The sequence below is a fragment of the Podarcis cretensis genome, assembly GCF_951804945.1.
Source record: "Podarcis cretensis genome assembly, chromosome: 2".
Lineage (NCBI taxonomy): Eukaryota > Metazoa > Chordata > Lepidosauria > Squamata > Lacertidae > Podarcis > Podarcis cretensis.
In genome coordinates this window covers 7,064,706-7,084,851 of record NC_137171.1, presented here as the reverse complement: position 1 = coordinate 7,084,851, position 20,146 = coordinate 7,064,706, and the positions used below count along the sequence as shown (strand labels likewise).

Sequence of the window (20,146 nt, the reverse complement as noted above, 5' to 3'; positions counted from 1 at the left end):
TTATCTCCCTCACAGCTCGGCTGTAATTTCAAACTGGCCTCCCTCCTCCCTGTCAGCTACAGGAGAAGGGGAAGGAGATCTCCACCATTCTTCTTCCTCTTGATTCCAGTCCCTGACACCCTAATATTTTACGTTAGGATGAAAAATAAATAATTCTGTAAATAAGCCGCGTTCTGTGCCCAGTAAACGCCTTTGCCCAGTGGTGCTGTGATCCAGAATTTGGATCATGACTGTGAGCTTCAGAACAATGTCCCTGCAAATATTTTAGCATTAAATGCTAGGATTCCCCACCCAACCCTTTCATCACTCAGCATATTGCACTTTTAATACGGGCAATTTTAGAATTTGATTATTTGATCTGATTTCTCAGTCGGACAGATGCACATCTGACAGATGCACTCCAGTATCAGGTGCAAATTCAACACACGCTGGCAACTTGTAAATATAATATAAGGAGAATAGCTACTGTAGCTACCTAATTAATAGTTTCAGAAGCTATTCTCCCTAATTTGTATTTACAGGTTGATGTAAGTACCTGAGCTGGAGAGTATAAACAAAGTGTGTTAGTACCGCATTTTTCGCTCTATAAGACACACCAGACCACAAGATGCACCTAGTTTTTGGAGGAAAAAATATATTCTGAATCTCAGAAGCCAGAACAGCAAGAGGGATCACTACACAATGAAATCCCTCTTGCTGTTCTGGCTTCTGGGATAGCTGTGCAGCCTGCATTCTCTCCATAAGATGTACACACATTTCCCCTTACTTTTTAGGAGGGAAAAAGTAAGTCTTATAGAGCAAAAAATACAGTACATACAATTTGCCTTCCTGGGCCAAATCCCTTCTTGAATTTAGCCCCACATTCAGGGCTCACATTAGGGGTGATAGAGCATATGTACCAAACTTTCTTTGATGAAAGGTCACTTCCGCCAGCTTGGTTTCCAAAGGAACTAAAGGAAAGCATTTTCGCTTGTGGATATTAGTCTCCATCTTTTTAACCTTGTCTGCCATTCTCTATTAGACAGACATACACTTTTCTGGACACTAACCAGTGCAAAGGATTCCTTCTGTACTTGGAACTTCCAGGACGCTTTCGCCCTTCCATTTCCAAACACATACAACAAATAGTTAGCGTTAAGTATAGGGCAAATGGCATTAGGCAGGGCCAGCCCAATACATTTTGGCACCTGAGGCAGACCCCAAAATGGTGCCTCCTTCCCCGTCAGGTTAAGAAAGGTGAGGGAAGATCCTCATAAGGAACAAGGCACATGATAACTTTCCTCATAACACAACATTTTACAATTCCCATGGCTGGGAATGATGGGAGTTGCAGTCCCAAACATCTGGAGGGCACCAGGTGGGAGGAAACTGATTTAAAATCGGCAGGTGTTTCTGAAGACTTATGGAAAGCTAAGTTGTAATTATAATAGAATAGTAAGTGCTGCTGGGCCCCAGGGGTGTTTCGCCACAGATGTTTACAAACCTTCATTAGTACCTCATTTTAGTGGTAAGCTCTTTCCAGTACTGGTGCTATGAAGGTCTTAAGGTCATAGTAACATTTCCACAGGACAAAGGTTTACTTAGGTTAGCCTTTTTATAAATACAGTGGTACCTCGAGTTAAGTACTTAATCCGTTCTGGAGGTCTGTTCTTAACCTGAAACTGTTCTTAACCTGAAGCACCACTTTAGCTAATGGGGCCTCCTGCTGCTGCCGCGCCGCCGGAGCACGATTTCTGTTTTCAACCTGAAGCAAAGTTCTTAACCTGAAGCACTATTTCTGGGTTAGCGGAGTGTGTAACCTGAAGCGTATGTAACCCGAGGTACTACTGTATCTGCATCTGCACATGTATGTGTGTGAATATAAATGACACGGAGTGGAAGGTTTTTCTTTCTTTCAAGATAAAATGTTGGATTCTTGTTCTCGCTTTACTCTACAATGGTATTAGATTCAGGTAGGTAGCCGTGTTGGCCTGACGCAGTTGAAATAAATAAATAAATAAAATTGTCCAGTAGCTCCTTAGAGACCAATTAAGTTTGTTCTGGTATAAGCTTTTGTGTGCATGCACACTTCTTCAGATACACATGCGCACAAAAGCTTATACTGAGAACAAACTTAGTCGGTCTCTAAGGTGCTACTGGACAATTTTTTTATTTATTTCGTCTACAATGGTATGAAATTTGTGTTTGTGGAAATTAACCTTTCTCTCTTCACATGAGAGGGTTATGTTCACACTGAATTGCACCAGTTGGGATATCTTTCTGCTGCAGTCATGAGTAGTATAAGGGTGCTATTTCCTGTCAAATCCTTATGCCCCACCCCTAGAGTTTGATTGGTCCTGCTATACTTCTCTCATGCCTAGAAGGTTGGGCAAGTGACATAATTCGTCGTGGAGCTTCCATCTTCCCACCCACTAATTTTCTTGTTTGATGCTATTGTGTTTATTACCAACCCATTTCAGAATGTGAATCAGGGAGCTATTTCCATTGCTATAATTAGGGATGAGTTGAAACTGCTCATGCTGTTCTTTTTGGTTTGTGTTGAAAAGCACCCTCTGCTTTCAGCAATGCACATCTGGCATTCATGTGGTTTAGATGCCGTTCTTCTTGACGTCGTCATTCAGCTTTATTTGATCCCGGGGTGCCATCTGGCCCTCAAGATTGTGGGTGCCCACAGCTGCGGAAAGGAGGAGGAAAAGGAGCTACTGCCACTGGCTGCCACAACACGGATGTGCAGCATCTCACACACAACTACACGTAGTGTGTGTGACATCGCATGCACTATGTGCAGGTGTGTGCGTGTGACATCGCACATTCATGTACAGTGGTACCTCGCAAGACGAATGCCTCGAAAGATGAAAAACGCGCAAAACGAAAGAGTTTTTCGTTTTTTGAGTTGCTTTGCAAGACGGATTTCTCTATGGGCTTGCTTCGCAAGAAGAAAACGTCTTGCAAGTTTGTTTCCTTTGTCTTGCAAGTTTGTTTCCTTTTTCTTAAAACTGTGCATTCACTTCGAGGAGCAACTCATAGCACGCGGTGTGATAGCCTTTTTTGAGGTTTTTGAAGACTTTGGTGATTTTTGAAGCTTTTCCAAAGTCCGTGCTTCGCTAGACGAGAAAATCGCAAGACGAAAAAACTCGCGGAACGAATTAATTTCGTCTTGCGAGGCACCACTGTAATGGCGGCCAGTGGCAATGGCTCCTCTTCCTCCTCTCTTCCACAGCCAGTGAGGCACACTTTTCTGTGAGAGGCTCAGTTTCAGAGACAGAGAGACTCTGCCTCTGTGTCCAAGCCCCTGTTCTCAAAATTGGGTGCCTTGCTGGAGGGTTATGGAGGGCGGAGCTGAACCTCTTCTCTCTTAGAGGCTTTTCTCTTTGACTTTGTGGGTCCCCAGCCCCCACAATTATATTATTGCAGGTGCCCAAGCACCCACCGCCCCCTGAAGTTGGCTCCTGTGTTTGATCCACTGCCATTTAATCCAATTGAATGTAACATTTTTGTCAATGGAGTTACAACTTATGGTCAGGTATGGTGGAAGTTGTAGTTAAAAACATATGGAGGGTGCCATGTTGATTACCCCTGTCTTAAAGCAAGGCATCTTCCGCTACCTAATCCTTTAGGCGGAAATGACAGGGGCTGAATTTGGAACCTTGGCACGCAAATAATGTGTTCAGCCACTGAGTGATGGCCCTAAACCATTAGAGGAGGCCTACATAAGTGGCAGTCTATTAAGCCAATCGGCAATGTGGAGCAGGACCCCAGGGACTTTGTAAGTCTGTTTTTGCTATTCCAGACAGCAAAACTAGGGGGGTTGTCAAGCACTTTATTATGGCTAAAGGGCTGTGTATTTGGCTTGGTGGGTTATCAGTAGTGTTCTAGTGGCGAGTTGTCCCAGTCAACTTTAGTAGCATGATGGTGATAATAAATTGGAATTGAACAATGTGTACAGGCTTGGGCTGAGAAGGTGGGTATTGTCTAGCTTCAACTGTTGCTCAGTCTTGCTTTGGCCTTTTTATTCTAGGAAAAGCCAAAACCGGACAGGGTGTATGTGCTGGTGGTTGCATTAGAAAGGTTCTACAGATCAAAATCACCAGCCACATTGCAACTGGCATATCTGATGCTTCTTCTACTACAACTGCATATCTAAAAGCTTGGCAAGGAAATCTGCCTGCCATAAGTTATATAGCACTTCAACATTGAAACAGTCCATCCAGTCCACCTGGTCTTTTGGGATCCATTTCTGGATGCTTCAGAGAAATACTTCTTCAAAAAATGCTTCATTTTTTTTCACGTGAAGCAATTTCCAAGGGGGGGAAAGAAAGTTCCTCCACCTATTTTGTTGTTGTGGTTACTATTAATCATGATCAACAGCCACTGTGATTTCATGGGATAAGTACAAGTACCCAAGACAGGGAGATCAAGCGAAGGATTACCTTCTAAGCATACCTCATCACAGGGCATAGCTCAAAGAAAGTGGCTATCAGTGGGTTTTCTTTTGCGCCATTTTATGAGATATCCCCATTTTCTGTTTTACACCTATTGGGTTTTCGTTATGAAGTTTAAGAATATTTCACAGACAAACAGCAAACCCACTGACAATTCTTTTGGCCAACCTTTTCCCATATGTATTCAGTTTGTATCCCAGTATTTCTCCCAAAGCAGCCTCAGAATTTAGGATCTTTGCCTCCACCCCACTAAACTATTGGGTAGGATTTTACCATCTCAAGTCAAGCTAATTCTTCTGTATTTGTAGACCAGGCCTCATCCAAGCAACTATGGACTTTCCAGACACCCTTTTCATTGTTCATTTTTGATTATTTGAGCTCATGATGCTATTGGGTTGGTCATGGGTGACCCCACTTTTGATATTACTTGCTGCTGCTGCTGCAAAAGTTCTGGAGTGGCCATATTGCTCCATTTCTAATGTGTGCCTATCCCATTACTTCCTGCTGAAATCCTGTTCCAGTTTATTTTTGTCTCCATTTTGTTGCACTGTAAAAAAAAAAGGTAAAGGATCCCTGACAGTTAAGTCCAGTCACAAACAACTCTGGGGTTCCAGTGCTCATCTTGCTTTACTGGCCGAGGGAGCCAACCTTTGTCTGCAGACAGTTTTTCCGGGTCATGTGGCCAGCATGGCTAAGCCACTTCTGGTGAAACCAGAGCAGTGCACGGAAATGCCATTTACCTTCCCGCTGGAGTGGTACCTATTTATCTACTTGCACTTTTTGGTGTGCTTTTGAACTGCTAGGTTGGCAGGAGCTGGGACCGAGCAACGGGAGCTCACCCCATCGAGGGGATTCAAACTGCTGACCTTCCAATCAGCAAGCCCAAGGCTCAGTGGTTTAGACAACAGCACCACCCGCGTCCCTGTAGCACTGTAGCTCCTGTAAATAGCAGTTGTGTGGTAGCATTGGTGAAGCATTGCAAAAAAGACTAATTGAAGCAGAATAAATCCACCAATGATGAACTATTATTGCATCAATAAAGTGTTTCAAAGCACATTGCAGCAAAATACCTGTCTCAAGAGAGGGCCTGTATTAGCATACAGTGGTGCCCCGCAAGACGAACACCTCGCAAGATGGAAAACCCGCTAGATGAAAGGGTTTTCCGTTTTGGAGGTGCTTCGCAAAACGAATTTCCCTATGGGCTTGCTTCGCAAGACGAAAATGTCTTGCGAGTTCCTGCGGGTTTTTTTTCCTCCCCCCCCCCCTTTTTCTAAGCCGCTAAGCCGCTTATCAGCTGATCCACTAAGCTGCTAAGCTGCTAAAAGCTGCTAAGCCGCTAATAGCGCTAATCCGCTAAGCCGTCAATGGGCTTGCTTTGCAAGACGAAAAAACCGCTAGACGAAGAGACTCGCAGAACGGATTAATTTCGTCTTGCGAGGCACCACTGTATATAAGTTTAGTTGCATATTGTTGTTTTCTCAGAGAGAGGGGAGAATGGAAAACACTTATGTAAGACGGAAGCCAGGTGCATGCATGCAGTTTATTTAAAATGCAGACGAGGGTTTGGAGTTCTTGACAAGAAGCAAAGTGTAGGCAGTGATGTTACAACTGTGTAGATACAGACAGCACAAGATGTTTTGAACCAGTCTTTAAACGAAATAGCAATGCATGCATTGAAGTGTGGGAAAAACATATAAAAGTGCTTAATTGTTACTAATTTTTATTGCAAGTAGAGCTGAAACAGAATTTAACAGAATAATTCTGAAGATTTCTTGATTATTATTTTTTGAATTCCATAAACAGCTTTTAGGAAGGTTGAAACGCAGTTCTTGTCACCAAAACCAGGGTACTGATGCACAAGTTAACTGCAGGTAAACACACCACACGCTGTCACTTCCCCCAACCCTCAAATTTGGCTGCTAACAATTTTGGATTAATTTGACCTCAAAGCACCCACATCTGTTGCAGGTGTAGTTGCAACAATACTGTAATTTATATCAAAGGGAGTGTTCTGGTATGATGAGAGCATACACGCAAAGCGGGGTTAACAAAAACCAACTGAGTAAAATATGCATATAGCTAAATGTCATTCCTGCGCAATGCAACTGGAAAGATAAATGCTACTTTGCAATCTCATATCGGACAGTGAAGCCATTGCTTCCCCTTCTGAAATGCTTTGCTAGAACGAGGAGGGGGGGGGATTTCTGAATCCAAATGTAGTGAGTCCTAATTTAGCCTGTGCAAGAAAACCCAGGGGGTGAAAAAGGGGAAAAGGAGAAACCATGGAGGGAGATTGCTTGCATAGCCAAAATAATTCCCAAAGATAGCTACCGAGCCATTGAACTCAAGCTACAGCAATCCACAAGAAATCAGAAACTTCTCTGCTAGAGATCGTATGTTGGGCAGGGCTGTTACTTTAGCACATGGCTGCCACTGGCCACAAATTGAATGATTCGTGCAGCTGTCTACAGGCGGGCTTCATTCCTTCCCAACAGCTGGGTTTCAGTGGAGGCATTTTCTGGATGAAGAACTGACGGATGTTACATGCACATTTCTAACACCGGTGGTGCAGTCCCCTCGAGAACCGCCATGTATAGCTGATAGCATGCCTCCACCAGACCCGGTGCCATAAGCCCCCCCAGCAGCCAAGTTCTGCACTCCAACCCCATAGCCCCCACTTCCAGAGGAGCTAATTCCTCCGGCTCCCCCAACTGCGTGGTGGATCCCACCGTGGTGCCCACCCCCACAACTCCCTTCTGTAGAAATGCCTGAGCTGTGCCTGCCACCCCCAGAGGTCACCTCGTGCTTAGTGGTAGTAATGCTCGAAGCGTAGCCTCCGCTTCTGGAACTGAACCCTCCTCCAGCTCCTACTCCAGCGCTATGTCCAATCCCATAACCAACACCGGCCGCTCTGCCTACTGAGCCAGCTGCAGTTCGGGAACCCATTGTGTGGACGCATCCTGCACTTCCAGTGCTAAACCCGTCCCCAACGCCGCCGTAGGCACCAACTCCATGTTCTACGCCTCTTCCTACAGCAGCTCCAAAGGCCATTCCAGCTCCAGGTGCACATTCGCCAACCGGGAAGCCGCCACTCACCATAGCTGTGAAGGAAGACCAAGAAAACAGGTTCAGTTATTTTGCTGATAGATTTACAAATCCAAACAAACAAGCAAACAAGCTGTTGATATTAATATTCTTTTGACGAGGTGAATGTTGAATATACTCACCAACGCTGACAGGGTTCCCTGCACATATCCTGTTAGGAACAGAGAAACAAAATGCATTAATTATTTTACAACTGAAGGTGGCTTACATACGGAATTTTTGTACGATTGCCATATTTTGAAGATGAAAAAGGAGGATGCCGGGAGCGAGTCTTGGTGGTGGGGAATCTAACAGAGGGCCCCTTTCCCCAGTCTATATGCCTTTTCATGCACACTTTACCTCAATATGTGCATTTTTGCGCTGATTACTTGGCTGATAAAAAGCCAGTGAAGTGTGAATTTTGCAGGATGGCTGTGATTCCGTACGCACTGTTTCTGAAGGTGGAAAATTGGCAGATGCAACTTTGAATGTGACCTGAATCAAGCTTTTCCCATATCCCTACTTATGGTCCTCCATATGCTGTGGGTCTGAAACTTCCAACCTCCATAATCATTGCCCATGCTGCCTGGGGCAAATGGTAGCTAAAACCCAAAAAACATATCCATTCAATTATATGTATATATTCAAAATGGCACCCCACCTGTTCTCCTCTCCTTCCAACATTGCTTTATAAGTAGCAATCTCAATATCCAAAGCCAGCTTGGTGTTTAGCAGCTCTTGATAATCACGAAGCAAGCAAGCTAATTTATCTTTGGCCTGCTGGTAGGCTGTCTGCAGTTCAACATGCTTGCTCCGTGCATCTTTTAGGGCAATGTCACCACGCTGCTCAGCATCACAGATAGCTGACTGCAGGCTTGCAACCTGGGAATGGGGAAAAGAATAAAAATTAATGGTTCTGTCGGGAAAATACTCAAGATAAAGCTAAAAGCAGAAGGAAATGGGATCCCTGTGGCTTCTTGCAGTGCTGATGAGTGAGGGCAGGGATAGGGAACCTGCGGCCCTTCAGACATTGTTGGACTCCAAATCTCACCAGGCTCAGCCACCATAGCCAATGGTCAGGGGTGGTGAAGTCCAACAACATCAAGAGGGCCACTGTTTCCCTACCCCTGAAGTAGTAAATGCAAGCACTGGCTTTCCTCTCTGCTGCTGCAACTTGTCTTTTACAGACCTTGCCACTGCAAAGAATAGGAAAGGGCTATGTGATTTTTCTCAAGGGCTTTTCCCATCATCCTTTTCAATGGTTAGTCATGGATATGGTTGAGATGGCTTTCTGAATTCTCTTTAGTATATATTCTTCAAATATCCCCTGAACACTCATATATCATATTATTAGACAATCTGTAATGTTGACACCCAATGATACGTGGTTTACAGTCATACCTTGGAAGTCAAACAGAATCCATTCCAGAAGTCCGTTCGACTTCCAAAATGTTCAGAAACCAAAGCGCAGCTTCTGATTGGCTGCAGGAAGCTCCTGAAGCCAATCAGAAGCTGCGTAAGCCCCGCTGGACATTCAGCTTCCAAAAAAAGTTTGAAAACCGGAACACTCACTTCTGGTTTCCAGTTGTTTGGGAGCAAAAATGTTCGGCAACTAAGCCATTTGAGATCCAAGGTACGACTATATATCTTGGAGATTTAACTTTGAGATTTGATTTCAGTCATTGGAAATTTACAGTATCTGAATGGCTAACATGTGACGGGGTTTAGATATTTAATAGTTCATTTGCAATGGGCATTTCAGATGTAACCATCTTTGATAGTTGCCATGTGCTAGCATTTAGTAGTTGGCAGTATCTGATGCCTTATGACCAAAAGATCAAAGCCACCAGAAGAGTCCATTGGGCATGCCTTATACCAAGTCAGACTATTGCTCCATCTAGCTCAGTATGGTCTACTGGTGATGGTCAGTGGCAATGAAGACAGGAACATTTTTCAGCCCTGCCTGGATATTCAGGGGATTGAACCTAGGAGCTGCTGCATGCAAGGCAAATGTTCCACTATTGCTATGCAGCCTCACACCACACAACTTTTTTGAGAGCTGGTCAATCTGCACCTCCTCTGCATCAGTAATAATCAAATGATCTTATTGTATCCAATACGGGGCAAAGCAAAATCATTCCCAGCAGAGGCAACAGGAAGGAAGGAAGGAAGGAAGGAAGGAAGGAAGGAAGGAAGGAAGGAAGGAAGGAAAGAATGTTGCTATATCTGGGTTCTTTCTTGCAGCAAACCCTCCCACCATTCTCACAGTTGGGGAACTACTGTATTAGGCCTGTGTCTATGGGTAGCTTGCGATCTGCACCATTGCTGTTACAGGAAGACAAGTTCATCTGCTGAGACAAGTGGCTAAAACAAGACTTGCTCTACCTGCTTCTTTGCATTGTCAGTATCGCTATGCAGCCTCTGGATCACTCTGTTCAGCTCTGTGATCTCATGCTGGTTGCATTTAAGCTCTTCGTTGAATTTGCCCCGATGGTTCTGCATTTCTGCAATCTAGTGCAAGGAAAACACAGTTATTCCTGGGAATCAGCACCACCTGAATAGCTGCTGAAGAAACCAGTGCTTTATCTCCTATAATGCATTTGCTGAAAAAGGCCGATAACTGTGCACTTACTGAAACATGCACATTTTTATTTATATATACACAATGGGGTATCCAGTTAATTACTTCCACCAGTACAAGAATTTCTGCTTGTACAACCGAACTTCCTGTCCCTCTCCCTGCATGCTCTTGCACTCTCCCAAAATCTGATCTGGAGGCCTGGGGGAACCTCCAGAGCGGATTTAGTGTGGTGTGGAGTGGGGCACAGGGAGAGGAGATGGAGGGAAATTCCATTGCACAGCCCAAGGTCCTTGTGCTTTATTAGCATCACACTTTAATTCTAGGCTGCATTATGTTACAACTTGTGTGTGTATATGTGTGGCCAAAATGCCTCTAGTTTTGACCTAGAGCAAAGGACCACTATCTAGAGCAGGGGGTCGGCAAGACTTACCAGGCCTGGGCCAGATCACTCCCATGGAGATCTTCCGTGGGCCGGGCCGGCGTAGCATGATGCCAAAAATCGTGTCTGTGCATGTCCTCAGTGCCGGAAATCGCTTCTGCGCATGCCCAGGCACTGAAAATCATGCCTGTGCAGAAGCAATTTCTGGCACCTGGGCATGCGCAGAAGCAATTTCCGGCACTGAGGACATGCGCAGACACGATTTCCTGCATCTGGGCATGCACAGAAGTGATTTCCGGAGCCACGGAAGAGAGTCCCCATGCCACGCTGTGCCGGTTAAGCGCAGCGTACGGTTACTCGCCGAGCGGGCAGCTTGGTTCAGGGGTGGCTCGTGGGCCGGTTAAATGGCCTCCGTGGGCTGCTTCCAGCCATGGACCTTAGGCTGCCGACCCCTGATCTACATTGTGCACATAGATCTCTAAACGATCTTCCACAATAGTTTCAGTCACCATCAACTCCATAACCAACTATTTTAAAAATCAGCATATACTTCAGAGTCAATAGGTTTGCTGCAGGGTGGAGAGATCATGGCTGCTGAACAATCTTCAGTCTGGTACATGAAAGCAGAGCCTCTGCCTTGCTGCCTAACTGCTGATGTTCAAGTCAAGCACTTGTGTAGCCACATTCCAAGCTGCACATTCCAACATCATAATGGTTCCTTGGGCTGAAATGGCACCGTGACCATACATAATAGTATGAATAAAGGGGCAGCTGTATTCTTGTTGCGCTAAATACTGATCATGTGCAGAGATCCCTAAATGGGGATTAATTCTTGTACTCTGACTCACCTTGTTGTGGTAAAAAGCTTCAGCTTCTTGTTTGCTGGTATGAGCAATATTCTGATACCAGGCTTCTACGTTTTTAAGGATGAGGTCCATGTCCAAGTCTCGTGTGTTGTCCATTTTCAGAACCACCGAGGTGTCACCAATCTGGTGGTCGAACTGAGCCAACTCCTGCAGAACATGAAATGGTCTCTCTGTAAGATTGCACATGCCTAACCTTTCCCTTTTAAACATCATGCTCCTAATTTGGACAAACAAATGAGTTGGACTACTTACTGGGCTTTTCAAACTGCTCTTATTAAGACAAATTCTGTAAAAATGTGCTGGATCGCAATAACAGCAGATGCTCCCAAGCTGTCTTCGGAGATACATTTGTAGGGAATAACTTCTACCCAATATTAAAATGTAAACATTTAGGCAAATGGAGACATTCCCATTGAGTATGGTGGGAATAAACTGAATTTGCAGGATGCAACCTCCATCTATTCAAATAAATATGCCCCTTTTCCTGTTTTTGTTTTCATTTCTACCATCTTATCTGCAATGTGGCTCAAGCTCCGATGCATACAGTATATAGCTCTTCACATAAACAAGAGTTTCCTCTTCCCTTCGGTTGTTCCTTACAAAGCTCCAACCAGGAAATTCCACAGAGGTGAATAATGTCATGGGACTTTGTGACTCCCATTTTACATTTGGGGAAACTGAACTGAGTCTGACATGGTGGCTTGCCTCAGGCACCTTCAGTGGGCCTGTGTAGCAGTTGTGGGGGGGTGACCAAGCAGACCTAAATCCCATTTTGTATAAGATGTCCAAGTAATAAGTTCCTATTTCTTGAGGGATAAGCTTCCCACATGGTTCATATTAAATCGTACCTCTGCAAAGACACATCTCAGGACTTCCAACTCTTGTGCCAACACATCTACTTTGGATTCTAGTTCTTCCTTGGTGAGGAATACGCTGTCAACATCCTGTAGAGAGAAGGAAAACACACAAAAAAAACATGAAAGGAAGGAAGGAAGGAAGGAAGGAAGGAAGGAAGGAAGGAAGGAAGGAAGGACTGGTAGAATTGAATTTAATAAAGCTAAAAATAATTATGTTCTTTCTATCTTGGAATTGGCATTTGCATGATTCCAGAAAGCAGAAACACCTCCAGGCATCGTTTCCTGCTGTGTGTGTACAGACAGAGTCTGTGTGTACAGACAGAGTATCTGCTTTAACTGAGGTACATACAGGGTAGGTTTGTGGACAAGGTATCACATGCACAGTTCCAGGTGCCCCATAGTAATTAGACTGTATGTATGTAATTAATATTTTCCAGGCCACAATTTCTTACCTTTTTGAGCACCACAAATTCATTTTCTGCTGATGTGCGCCTATTGACTTCCTCTTCATATCTGTTTTGGAGAGAAGGGGAAAACACTTAGGGTTTGCTCTTACTGTTGGAAGAATTTAACAGAAAACCTGCTTTGCAAGAACCATCAGTGGGACCCAAGAAAGGAGTGTTTACACTAAGGAAGGGGTCAGCAAGGTTTATCTGAAATAAATTAAGTCCATTGATTTCAATGGGGCTACTCTGAGTGTGACTTAGTTGGCTTTATCCCAATGTGTAGAAGGGGAAATTGGAATAGAAACTTTTTTTTTCCAAAAGAAGAAGAAGAAGAAGAATTAAAATGGCCCCTCTACTCCTGGGTGAGGAGTTAGGCAGGCTGCAAAACTTTCATCTAGTGCAGTGGTTCTCAAACCTTTTTCTAAGGGCCAGATTTTCAGAATAAAAAATTGATCGTGCCACACCAAATTTTATTGATGAGAAACACATTAGAAAACAAAACAACTCCTAGCAGTGCTTGATATCTATCTATATTCTGCAAAGAAATAAAAATAAAATAAAATTATACTACACCAGGCACATCCAACTCTCAAGAGACTGTGATCTACTCATAGTATAAGACAACTGGACGCCTGACCCATTGTCGGGGGGGTGTACATTACATCAGAGGGGGTGCATTTTTTGGGGGGGGTACATTGCTGGGGGTCCACGGATCAACCATAATCGACCAGGGGAGCACCGTGATCAGCCAGTAGATCGCGATCGACCTGTTGGACATGCCTGTACTACATTATACTGCACTGAAATGTTTAAATGCTTTTTTGATTGTCCTTGAATTTTCCCACCACACTTTCCCGCCACACTTGCCATTGTCTCCTGACGCACCAGTGCGGCACGCCACACCCTAGTGAATGAGTTTACTTACTTTGACCTGTAGTCCTCTACCAGTTCCTGCATGTTCTTCTGTTCATGTTGAAGTTTCTGTCTCTCACTCAAGAGGCATTCTAGCTGCTTCTTAAGTGTGGCCAGGAAATTCTCGTAGTAGCCTTCCAGGTTCTTCCTTGCAGGTTGGACACACTGGTGCAGAAGCTCCCACTTGGTGGCAAGCACCTTATTCTGCTGCTCCAGGGATCGGACCTGAAAGGAACATGTTGTTGTTATTTAGTTGTTTAGCCATTTAGTATTGTCTGAGAGCCAGTGTGGTGTAGTGGTTAAGAGTGGTAGACTCGTAATCTGGTGAACCAGGTTCGCTTCCCTGCTCCTCCACATGCAGCTGCTGGGTGACCTTGGGCTAGTCACACTTCTTTGAAGTCTCTCAGCCCCACTCACCTCACAGAGTGTTTGTTGTGAGGGAGGAAAGGAGGAAGGGAAAGGAGAATGTTAGCCGCTTTGAGACTCCTTCAGGTAGAGATAAAGCAGGATACCAAATCCAAACTCTTCTTCTTCTTCTGACTCTTTCTGACCCCATGGACCAGTGCACGCCAGGCACTCCTGTCTTCCACTGCCTTCCAATTATACTTCCCACTCTGGCAGGTCTCCCAACAAGGCCTAATTTCTTGCTGTGCATTACATAGCACAATTCAGAGGTGAGAACACACTTTCTTGCTCATGCTTTTCCAGCAACAATCCAAAATGAAACCTCGCCCCTGTGCAGATCAAATTGCAAGGCCTAAAATCTTATGGGTAGGCTACAGCTCAGTAGCTTACTATATGTTACCCTAGTTTGGTTAAATGCCTTCAACCAGGCTACTGAAAGACTTCAGTTTTCTTCCAAAAATTCTTTGGTGTATCAAATTGTGTCCCCTATGCTGATTTATGTCCAGAAATATGTCCAGAAACAAGCCAAATACTTTTAGAAACAAAAGTTTCGTTCCTAACATTTAACTTTTAGCTGTGGCTGCATTACAGATATGGACCTAATATTCTTGTTGCGGCCATATTAGCTGAATACCAATAATCAGGATGGTTAAGGGGGATGGAGAACAAAATTAAACAGATAGTAATCCCTCTAGACTCCTTGTACTGCTTATCAGAAAATCCTGTGTTTGAGATAATGAAATGCAGATTGTCAGACAATGGGTTTCAAGAATTTAGTAGCCAAATCAGGAATAGGGTTTGCGCAAGTTTGGGGGTGGTGCGATGCGAACAGTCAATGGTGACTTATCTCTACCAACTGACCAACCCAAATGAATGAAGGGGTTACATGCTACAAACGTTGCCACCCAGCACCACCCATGGTCTGAAGAGGTAACATCCTGCATTCTGTCACCTTGGTCTACCACCTCATTTTGCATTGTGTTTTTTTAAAAAACAAAACAAACAAACCCTCTTTTAATAATACTTCAGTGCAGTTTAGTCATAGACCTCAAAACTAAGTACAAACAAACCTTTATTGCCAATTAACTTATGTGTTGAGCAAGATAGTCACCCACTCCCTACTGGGAATTATAGAATCATAGAATGAGAGAATTGCAGAGTTGGAAGGGACTGCAGGGGGTCATCTAGTCCAACCCCCTGAATTTAGGAATCTTTTGCCCAATGTGGGGCTCAAATCCAAGACCCTGAGATAAAAAGTCAAATGCTGTACTGGCTGAGCTATGAATGAGTCGTTCAAGTGAGAAGTTGATATCGGGCATGGGGGACCTGTGGCCCTCCAGATATTGGTGGACTAAAGCTCCCATCTTCCCTGACCTTTGACATACCCTCCAACATTTATCCAATGAAAATAAGGATGTCCCATTACATAATGATACATTTACTATTTATACCCCACACGTCTTATTGGGTTGCCCTAGCTACTCTGAGCAGCTTCCAACATGCATAAAAACATAGCAAAACATTAAACATTAAATAAAAACTTCCCTATACAGCATTGCCTTCAGACGGCTCAGGGGTTGGATAACACTATACCTTCTACATTTCTCCAGTTAAATTAGGGACATCCTACCACAGCCTCCAACATTTCTCCAATGAAAATAGGGGCATCCTAAGGAAAATTGGGACATTCCAGGATCAAATCAGAAACTGGGAGGGCATCTCTAATCAGGGGCACCCCTGGAATATAGGGACATTTGGAAGGTCTTTTTTGAACATGCTGTCTGGGGCTGATAGGAGTTGGAATCCAATGACATCTCTGTTCTAGAAGGTTCTTCAATGCTCTTAATTCACTTGGGGTGGGCACCAAAGATAAGACACTCCCACCTTTTCCAGAGGTTCTCATGGTGTTAGATATAACGGTTCAGAAACATACTATAAACTGATTCCCATGATACAAAGCTCCCTGGTGCTTGTTTGAATGAAGGAACGTTCTTGTGGGTATGGGACTGGTTCATAAGCACCCTTTTATCCCTAAGTAACAAATGAATTGGAATTCAAATGTTTAGTATTTCAGGGAACTTATTTTCCATGCAGAAAATAAGAATGCAGCATTCAATGTATTTCCAGCAGACAAGAAAAAGAAAAGGGGTGAGAGTTGTTAGCTAAAAATAATCTGAAGGATGAAGGAGAAACTAGTAGCTTTATAACCTCCCATTTCTTTTTCTCCTGTGCTGGAAATAGTCTCCTGAATCTAATGCAACCAGTCTGCAATTCTGTAATATTAAATGCTATGCATTTATTTCCTGGATGGAAGTTCTCTTAAACTACCCTGCAACAAACCAGGTTGCAGTGATTCAGGATATCATTTTACTTGTATGCAATCTGAAGTTTCTTCTACTACCCAGAAGTCTTAGTAACTGTGTGAGTACAAAACCAAAATGAGTTTTGTTGCAAGTAATATTTTTTTCAAACAGGCCTTGCAACTTACGTTTGCATTTTCACTCTACCTTCCAATCTCGCCCAAGGCAATTTGTGTATGTGTGTTTAAAAATAATAATAACCAGTTGCCTTTCCTCTATGATACTTGCAACATTTTTACAGGAAAATATAGTCTATCCAGTTTGTCCAAAATGAGGCCAAATACATTTTCCTGGAAAAACAATGCCATTTCATTTCTTCACTCCATGAGTTGAAACTGGAATGAGAAGCTCCCCGAAGAACCAGAGGTTTTTACAACTGATGTAAGATGGACAAAACAAAGCAGGATGGAGGGAACCAAATCTGTGTTGGATTTGACATACAAAGTGGCATGTCAGGAAAACGGAGCAAATGGAAAGCATTGGAGGGCTACTTTAGCAAATTAGGAGGAGAACTTTGAACCAAGAACCTCATGGCTCAAATGTTGTCTTTTAGGCTGTGTACACACCATACATTTAATACCTCTCCCCCCCCCAACCACCAATAATCCTGGGATTTGTAGTTTACCCATCACATTGTTACAATTCACAGCACCCTGAACAAACTACAGACCCCATGAGACTTCCCAGGGGTGAAGAGAATGCGCTTTAAATGTATGTTGTGCATGCAGCCCTAAGCAAGCTACTATCTCTTAGCTTTCCTCCCCAACTACACATCTGCAATAGGAGCATAATCTTTATAACAAGTCTGTTGTAAAGTTTCCTGAAATAGTGCAGTGGGCCCTTTAAACCCTAAAGTGGATTATATATGTGCTAAATACATAGTTGTGTTTCAGAAAAGGCTTTTAAGAAGTAGATTTCATGGTAGGATTTTAACCAGTGAGTAGGAAATGTTAAATAGATGTGATTGGAGGGTACTTCTAGGACTAGGGAGCACCATGGCAGAAACCCAAAAGGAAAGGAGGAAAGGGAAAGGAGCAAAGGCGGAATGAACTACAACTAAAGGAGGTTGGGGTCCTCATGAAGAAGAAAGGAGGAGGAGGAGGAGGAGGAGGAGATGAAGAAGAAGCAGCAGCAGCTTTTGGACTTGATATCCCGCCTTTCACTCCCCTTAAGGTAAAAAGGTAAAGGTACCCCCGCCCGTACGGGCCAGTCTTGCCAGACTCTAGGGTTGTGCACTCATCTCACTCTATAGGCCGGGAGCCAGCGCTGTCCGCAGACATCTCCGGGTCACATGGCCAGTGTGACAAGCTGCATCTGGCGAGCCAGCGCAGCACATGGAACGCCGTTTACCTTCCTGCTGGTAAGCGGTCCCTATTTATCTACTTGCACCCGGGGGTGCTTTTGAACTGCTAGGTTGGCAGGTGCTGGGACCGAACGACAGGAGCGCACCCCGCCGCAGGGATTCGAACCGCCGACCATGTGATCGGCAAGTTCTAGGCGCTGAGGTTTTACCCACAGCGCCACCCACGTCCCTTCACTCCCCTTAAAGAGTCTCAAAGCGGCTAACATTCTCCTTTCCCTTCTTCCCCCACAACAAACACTCTGTGAGGTGAGTGAGGCTGGGAGACTTCAGAGAAGTGTGACAAGCCCAAGGTCACCCAGCAGCTGCAGGTGGAGGAGCGGGAAAGCAAACGCGGTTCACCAGATTATGAGTCCACTGCTTTTAGCCACTACACCACGCTGGCTCTCTTTTCTTCATTTAAAAATTGCCTTGGGGAGAAAACCCATTGGATGGCCAAGCTCTTACCTTATCGATGAAGCAGGCAAACTGGTTGTTCAAGGTCTTCATCTCCTCTTTCTCATGTGTCCGTGCTTTCTGCTCCTCTGGATCAACTCCAACCGAAAGTGGCTTCAAGAGGCGCTCATCCATCGAGACACCTCGGATCCCTTCGCCTCTGCATGGCATGCCACCACCCAAGCCTCCCATCCTGCCATAACCTGCAAAGCCACCCTGACACCCTTGACCGCCCATGCCCATGCCTTGACCACCCATGCCCATGCCTTGACCACCCATGCCCATGCCTTGACCACCCATGCCCATGCCTTGACCACCCATGCCTATGCCTTGACCAGCCATGCCTATACCTTGACCACCCATACCTATGCCTTGACCACCCATACCTATGCCTTGACCACCCATAACCATGCCTTGTCCACCCATGCCCATGCCTTGACCACCCATAACCATGCCTTGTCCACCCATGCCCATGCCTTGACCACCCATAACCATGCCTTGTCCACCCATGCCCATGCCTTGACCACCCATGCCCATGCCCATACCACCAATACCACCACATATTTGTCCTCCATAGCCCTGACCACAAGCAATCCTTCGACCTCCACCACCAAAGTTATTAAGGCTCACGCTGGAGTAGCCACCAGCTCCCTGCGTCCTTGCAACTGGCTGACACATAGGAGCACAGCTGCCTCGACCACCACCCAGGCCACCAGTGACAGAAACAGAGGAGAAGCCCCTTCGTCCACCAAGATATCGAGGACCACCACATATGTTCATGGTAGCTTTTTGAAAAATGAAGCAAGCTGGTACTATAAGTGAAGCAATGGGACGAAGGAAGAGCAGAGGACGAAGTACAGAGAATCCCTTTGATATGAAATCAGGAGCTCCGCTCTTATATATGGCTCAAGAGCTGCATGGGGTGCAAAAAAATTAAATGAAACAGCATGGGTTTGGTTTGCCTAGCAGCCAGAAAAAGTTCCTTTTAGTGCAGCCTCTGCTCCAGAGCAAACACTTATCATATATGAAATAGTGTGAAATTAAAAAAACTTGCTTTGCTTGCAAGCTTTCTTCTCAGCAGCCTTTGTGCTTTACTTTAATTAATCTGCTTCCTCAATGTGTAATTATCTTTCAGCAAAATACTTCAAGTGGCTTGTTTACAGGTGTGTTTCACTTGCAGCTTCATCCCTTTTTATGTTTAATTATGTCAGGGAACATACCATTATTGTTAATGAGCAATTTTTCCAGGATTACCGTCCTCCAACCAGATAGAAGGACGGACATGGGGGAGATTGTGTTCTGAGTTGCCGCCAGCATTTTGCTTAAAGGGGAATCAGAAATGAATTTGAGGGGCACCCCCTTAATCAGAAATCACCCAGGACAGAAAAAGTTCTGTAAAATATGGGATTTCTCCGGAAGGGGGACTTCCAAAAGGCTCTGACTTGCTAGCAGACTTTTGCCTAAAGCAAAGCTGGAAGTGCATTTGGAGGTTGCTATGTTAAGCAAAACGTCTGGCATATAAGAATGTTGAGAGAATTTTTTTTGGGGGGGGGAGTCAGGGACGTTATGTACACACCTAGTTGTATCTATCCAATGAAACAAGGAGCTAGCTAATAGCAGTAAAGGGATGTTGGCTGAAATAGGCACGACCTAAAGTAGAGGACACGGGACGCAGGTGGTGCTGTGGGTTAAACCACAGAGCCTAGGACTTGCCGATCAGAAGGTCGGCGGTTCGGATCCCCGTGATGGGGTGAGCTCCCGTTGCTTGGTCCCTGCTCCTGCCAACCTAGCAGTTCGAAAGCACATCAAAGTGCAAGTAGATAAATAGGTACCGCTGCAGCAGGAAGGTAAACAGCGTTTCCGTGTGCTGCTCTGGTTCGCCAGAAGCGGCTTAGTCATGCTGGCCACATGACCCGGAAGCTGTAAGCCGGCTCCCTTGGCCAATAAAGCGAGATGAGCACCGCAACCCCAGAGTCGGCCACGACTGGACCTAATGGTCAGGGATCCCTTTACCTTTAA

At 44.7% G+C, this 20,146-nt stretch overlaps 1 protein-coding gene across 3 annotated transcripts; it reads right to left on the bottom strand.

The window, feature by feature from the left end:
* Positions 1-5,973: 5,973 nt before the first annotated feature.
* LOC307210639 (keratin, type II cytoskeletal cochleal-like) lies at positions 5,974-18,974 on the bottom strand. Of its 3 annotated transcripts, none has more exons than XM_079966680.1 (10): positions 18,673-18,974; positions 18,140-18,435; positions 13,581-13,792; positions 12,662-12,722; positions 12,201-12,296; positions 11,335-11,499; positions 9,912-10,037; positions 8,188-8,408; positions 7,670-7,698; positions 5,974-7,543 (listed from the first exon to the last, which is right to left on the bottom strand). In XM_079966680.1, the coding sequence occupies exons 1-10, from the start codon at positions 18,905-18,907 to the stop codon at positions 6,945-6,947; spliced, it is 2,040 nt and encodes a 679-aa protein (XP_079822806.1). In that variant the 5' UTR covers positions 18,908-18,974; the 3' UTR covers positions 5,974-6,944. The 3 variants fall into 3 exon arrangements, with proteins under 3 accessions (XP_079822806.1, XP_079822807.1, XP_079822805.1); XM_079966681.1 differs by having other exon boundaries at positions 18,140-18,372; XM_079966679.1 differs by having other exon boundaries at positions 18,140-18,974.
* Positions 18,975-20,146: the final 1,172 nt, after the last annotated feature.

Excerpts from the sequence above, each read along its gene's own strand:
- LOC307210639 (XM_079966679.1), bottom strand. The coding sequence starts at position 18,907 with ATGAACATATGTGGTGGTCCTCGATATCTTGGTGGACGAAGGGGCTTC. Across the intron at positions 13,793-18,139 it reads TTGCCTGCTTCATCGATAAG|GTCCGATCCCTGGAGCAGCA; the intron begins GTAAGAGCTTGG and ends TGTTCCTTTCAG. Across the intron at positions 12,723-13,580 it reads GTAGAGGACTACAGGTCAAA|ATATGAAGAGGAAGTCAATA; the intron begins GTAAGTAAACTC and ends TCTCCAAAACAG.